At 37.9% G+C, this 5,081-nt stretch overlaps 1 protein-coding gene across 1 annotated transcript; it reads left to right on the forward strand.

Moving 5' to 3' along the window:
- The first annotated feature begins 3,461 nt into the window (after positions 1-3,461).
- On the forward strand, positions 3,462-4,642 carry LOC21412388 (major allergen Pru av 1). Its single transcript, XM_024169209.1, has 2 exons — positions 3,462-3,745; positions 4,144-4,642. Exons 1-2 carry the CDS (start codon positions 3,562-3,564, stop codon positions 4,431-4,433), a joined length of 474 nt encoding a protein of 157 aa, XP_024024977.1. The 5' UTR covers positions 3,462-3,561; the 3' UTR covers positions 4,434-4,642.
- Positions 4,643-5,081: the final 439 nt, after the last annotated feature.

Consider the following 5,081-nt stretch of genomic DNA (forward strand, 5'->3'; position numbering starts at 1 on the left):
CAGGTTTTGGCACGAGAGCCAAGACAACGAGAAAGAACTTCCAGCAAGCGGGAATCCTAGCGGATTATTAGTAAGTATAGACATCTATGTTTGTCTGGACTCGAGTAAATCGTAGATAGACTTATAATTATAAATTTGTTTATGTTCCTAAGTCTATGTGATTATACATGTTTGGAGGGCTTAGTACCCTAGATTGCAGGAGGGCAACATATGGTTACCCTTATGCACAGTTAAAGTATGCATGAAGTATTATGCATTTTATGTTAGCATATGCACGTAGAGAAAACGTTGCATATCATTCAGTAAAGTTTTTAACACTTCGAAATGAAAACTCAAAGTTCAGTAATGTAAAGAGACTGACGGGTCGTCGGCCTCCCAAGGGACGAAATCTCAAAGAGTAGAGATTCTAACTAGACCAGTCAGTAAGCAGGGACCCAGGCCCACAGTAACAAGACAGTAAGCAGGGGCCCAGGTCCACAGTAACAAGAACAGTAGGCAGGGGCCCAGGCCTACAGTAGTAAGAACAGAAAGACAGCAAGCAGTTTAAAGCATGTTTCACACGAGCATATTTGCATCATAACTCTTAATGTAAATTTTGCTAGTTTATGATGTGTACATGTTTATACTTGCTGAGCGTTAGCTCATCAGTTTACTCGTGTGCAGGTAACAAAGGTAAGCAGCCAGCCATATAGTGGTTTTGCTTGATGGACCGGCGGAGGCAAGGATGGCGGAAATGTCATGGGTACACGGGAGTGGTCTCTACTACGCTCGCTTAGAAATTAAATTTCGCTGTAGAGTAATGTAATATAGAACCCAAGTTGGTATGTTTCAGTTTTAAGAGAAAGATGTTATGGTCATTGTCTTAAGTAAAGAACAACAAACTGTAATAAGTTAAGATAAGTTTCAGGGACTAGCTCCATATCCGATTTCTTAAAGTATTAGCAAGAAGAAATTGTTGTATAACAAAAGAACATGCTAGGAACATGTTAAGAACCCGAGGGTTAAAGAAAAAAAAATATTTACTCATATAAAAACATAAATTAAAGAGACGATAGTCTAATAACAAGTAATAGATAAGACTATAACTCAGCCTATTAGTAGTAGTTTAAGGAATGGCGACCGCGCCGCCAGGGCGCGAGTCATCACATAAAAGAAAAACAGACTCCTAAAGAGTAGCCTGCCACGACTACCACTTACTGATGAGTGAGTTTTACTTGCTCATTTAATATCATTATACACTTAATATCTAGTTGGTTTTCAAGGTTTTTGTTAGTTTGTAAGTGTATTTTTTGTTAGTTTTTACGTGTGTTTTTGTTCTTTGTTTGAAGGTTAGGTGAAAGTCTATGATTTGGAAGGTTTTGGATAACTTTTGGTGGAAAAAGATAGCAAACACATCGTTTAGGCGCCCATTTGTAGCATTTTGGTGTTGGTTTTTACGATACCAGCATGTTTGGACAGAACCGGTAGCGTTTTGGCGCCCATGACAGTGATGTAGCGCTCTAAAACTGACGTTGGCGCTGATTTTACATAGACAGTGCCGCATCGCTTGGAACTCAGCACCGCGGCGCTACGACGTGAGAAAATACGCGTTTTGAAGGCAAATCTTGAGGAAACTTACCCGTTTTGACCCTAATGCTCCAAAACATATAAATAGATGATTCTAGGGCAATTTGGGGGGACTTTTGGACTGGAGTGATGACTGACTTTTGAGAGGAGATTCAAGAAGAGAAAGGAGAATTGAGTATGGAAAAGAACAATGGCTAAAATTCGGAGACGAGGACGCTTCAATTCAACTCCAAACTAGTTCTTTTCTTTGCTTTCCAATGATTAAGACTTTGTTTAGGAATTTATTTTGTTTAGAGATGAATTAATTTCTTTTTCTAGGGCTACGATGTAACCGGATTATGAATGTTCAGATTCTCAATCTTCTTTTTAAGTAATTGATGTTTAATCCATATATGCTGAGTATTTCAATTTATTCTTAATGCTTGTGATTGTTTGGCCAACTATTACATGATTTTGTATTTGATTTGAGACCGAGAGGTGATAATTAAATAAGCTCTTAATTGAAATACCATCAGTTCTTCATAGGATAGAGATATCTATGATACTTGTGCAGTTCTTTTGAATTTCTTGCACTTAATGATTTTCAACAGGTTTAGAAGTCTGACAAAGATGTAGAGTTTACTTGTTGGATTAAAATTATTGTTGCTTGAGAAAGAATAATAATTGCTTTAGAGAAATTACTATCGGTATATGATTGAATGTTAATTTTCTTAAATTATGGGAATTTGAACAGGATTAATTTTGGTGAAATCGGAAACCCTAGAGTCTTAATCTATTGAATTTTATTCCATTGCTTAGCATTGTTTAATTTATTTAATTGTTTAGTTTTACTTTACTTAATTTTATAAACTCTCTTTTCGATTATTCAAATAAAATTGGGGTTAATATAATTTCGGTAATTACTAAATAATAATCTTTGTAGGACGATACTCTTATTCACTATTATATTACTTGATTGCGATAGCGTATACTTGCATTACGATTTTTCACAACACTTACTGCAATAAACTCCAAATAACACCTGAATAAATAAAAACAGTTCCGAAAGACTCGGTCAAACAATGACCACGTGACTATTTTATTCAACAAAATTATGTGGCATTTATATATCATCTGTAGATGCTATTTCTTATAACCGTCAAGTGTGGTAGGAGGGAGCTAGGAGTCTTCCCTTGAGTCTTCCATTCATGCCGTCATGGATGGGGCTACCTATGGCTTGAAAGTGGTTTTCTACTATGTACTTTTAGAAAATGATCACACCATAGAGATTTCTGGACAATCTAGTGCGGAGTTGACTCCCAGGGGGGGAACAAAGAGCAACAAACTTCGCTTCGATCCCTACTACTTGAAGTTTAATCCCCTTAACAACAGGAAGTTTCACCTTTTGTGGGTATAGGATTAGGATTAGATCGTACACCCGCAAACAAGACTGCCATGGGCAGCTACCAGCTTTCCTTTCGAAGCTCACCAGAGATCTATACCTCTTCCATTGCCTCAACAGGATATGTGGTTCCCTCCGCTTGTTTTTGTCCTTAAGTGGAATTTAGGTCCACCATATTCATTGCCTGCTTACACCTCTAATTCGTTGATTCAGAGTTAGCACCCATCCTTATCTAAAATCCTCCCAAACCCAATTCTAAAACTGCTCTAGGCTGAGATTTTCCTCGCATCCCTTATATTTTTTAGATTTTGGACAAGAAAAATCGTCACATTATCTAGAATATTTTGACTACAATTTTTTAATTTTCCAAATAGAGCTTCAACTTAGACGCCCGCCTTCTTTGACTAAAATGCAGAATTCAATAAACCAATAAACAAATATCTACCTATTAACTTTATTCAATAAACAAAGGATTCGTCATACAGAGCAACCTGCAGGCTTAGCCTATAAATGGCATCTCTTTACACACATTTCTTCATCACAAAACACCTCAAAGTTTAAAACAACCCTTCTTTATCTTTTCCTCTTTGATCCCTTTCAAAACCTAGATCATCATGGGTGTTTTCACTTTTGACGACGATTTCACCTCCACCGTTGCTCCTGCTAGGTTGTTCAGGGCCTTCGTCCTTGATGCTGACAACCTATTCCCAAAAATTGCTCCCCAAGCTGCTAAAAGTGCCGAGACTGTTGTAGGAAATGGAGGACCCGGAACTATCAAGAAGATCACCTTTCCTGACGGTAAATAAACTTTTTTTTTTTAAATCTCTGTGATCCCGTGTATTTAAGATTTTGATGACATATTTACATATCTTCAATTGAAAGAGAATAAGGGAATAATTTCTTTTCTTCCTATGTTCATGTGTCTACTTACTAAACTTAGGAATGCAATTTTAATTCCCAATATATAGTAATTAATAGGTAAGTTTGTACTTAAATAATATGATGCTTCCTTTTTAGCTGCAAAAAAAAAAAAAAAAAAAAAAAAATGATGCTTCTTTCCGTTTCAAACTCTCTTTCTTTCTTTTTTTTTTCCCCTTCTTGCAACTAATTAGATGCCCTCTTGATAAAAGTACATTAAAGATGGTATATGCAATTTTGAACCACATCGGAAGTTTTACGTGAAATTTCATTTGCAGGCAAGTACGTGAAGCAGAGGCTTGATTCAATTGACCACGACAACTTCAGCTACGGCCACAGTGTGATCGAAGGAGATGTTTTGTCTGCCGAGCTTGAGAAAATTGCTCATGTGACCAAGTTTGTGGCCTCCCCCAATGGAGGAACTATCATTAAGGTCACTACCAACTTCCACACCGTCGGGAATGCCCACGTCGATGAAGCGAAGGCTAAGGAAGGAAAGGAAAAGGCCGCCGGTCTGTTCAAGCTCGTCGAAGGCTACCTTCAGGCAAACCCCGGCGCTTACAACTAAATATGTTGAACTATATGCTTGTCAAATTAGTTTCTCTATAAGCTAAAGGGTGTGGCTTTCTAGTTGTTTTGTATCCTGGACTTTCTAGGCTTTGCCAATAAGAGTATGGAGTTGTGATTATCTTGTTTGCGTCGTAATGTTTGAGAAAGTATTGTATCTTTTACAAATAATGTAATGAAAATATATCTTGCTATAAAAGAGTTAAAAGATACATATCCCATCAAACTTAACCTAAACCCTTATCCCGACGGTATATATATATACACACACATATACATATGTACACACACACGTACGCGCGCGCACGGACATGAGTACGTAAATTCCCCAACCCTTAGCCGGCCGCCCCCCTTGTAGCCGATTTCGCTGGCAAATACCTTAAATTTTCCGGTGGTAGTGTTGCAAGAGAATGGAAGAAAGCGATGAAGAATCAAAACCAGAACCGTCATCTTCTCCATCTTCTTCGTTGTTATCGAAATATTCGTTCGATTTCCCGATGGCCGGTCCCCAATCCGATGTAGCTGCGTGTGTAAGAAGTGGCGCTCTCTGATCTCCAATTCCGAATTCATTCGAAGATTCGTCGACAACCGCCAAGCCCTCTTCGATTCGAAGGGCACTTTTCTTTGTCAATTTCCACGCGAAAATCCC

Source organism: Morus notabilis, unplaced genomic scaffold (genome assembly GCF_000414095.1).
Source record: "Morus notabilis unplaced genomic scaffold, ASM41409v2 Scaffold757, whole genome shotgun sequence".
In the NCBI taxonomy this organism is placed as follows: domain Eukaryota; kingdom Viridiplantae; phylum Streptophyta; class Magnoliopsida; order Rosales; family Moraceae; genus Morus; species Morus notabilis.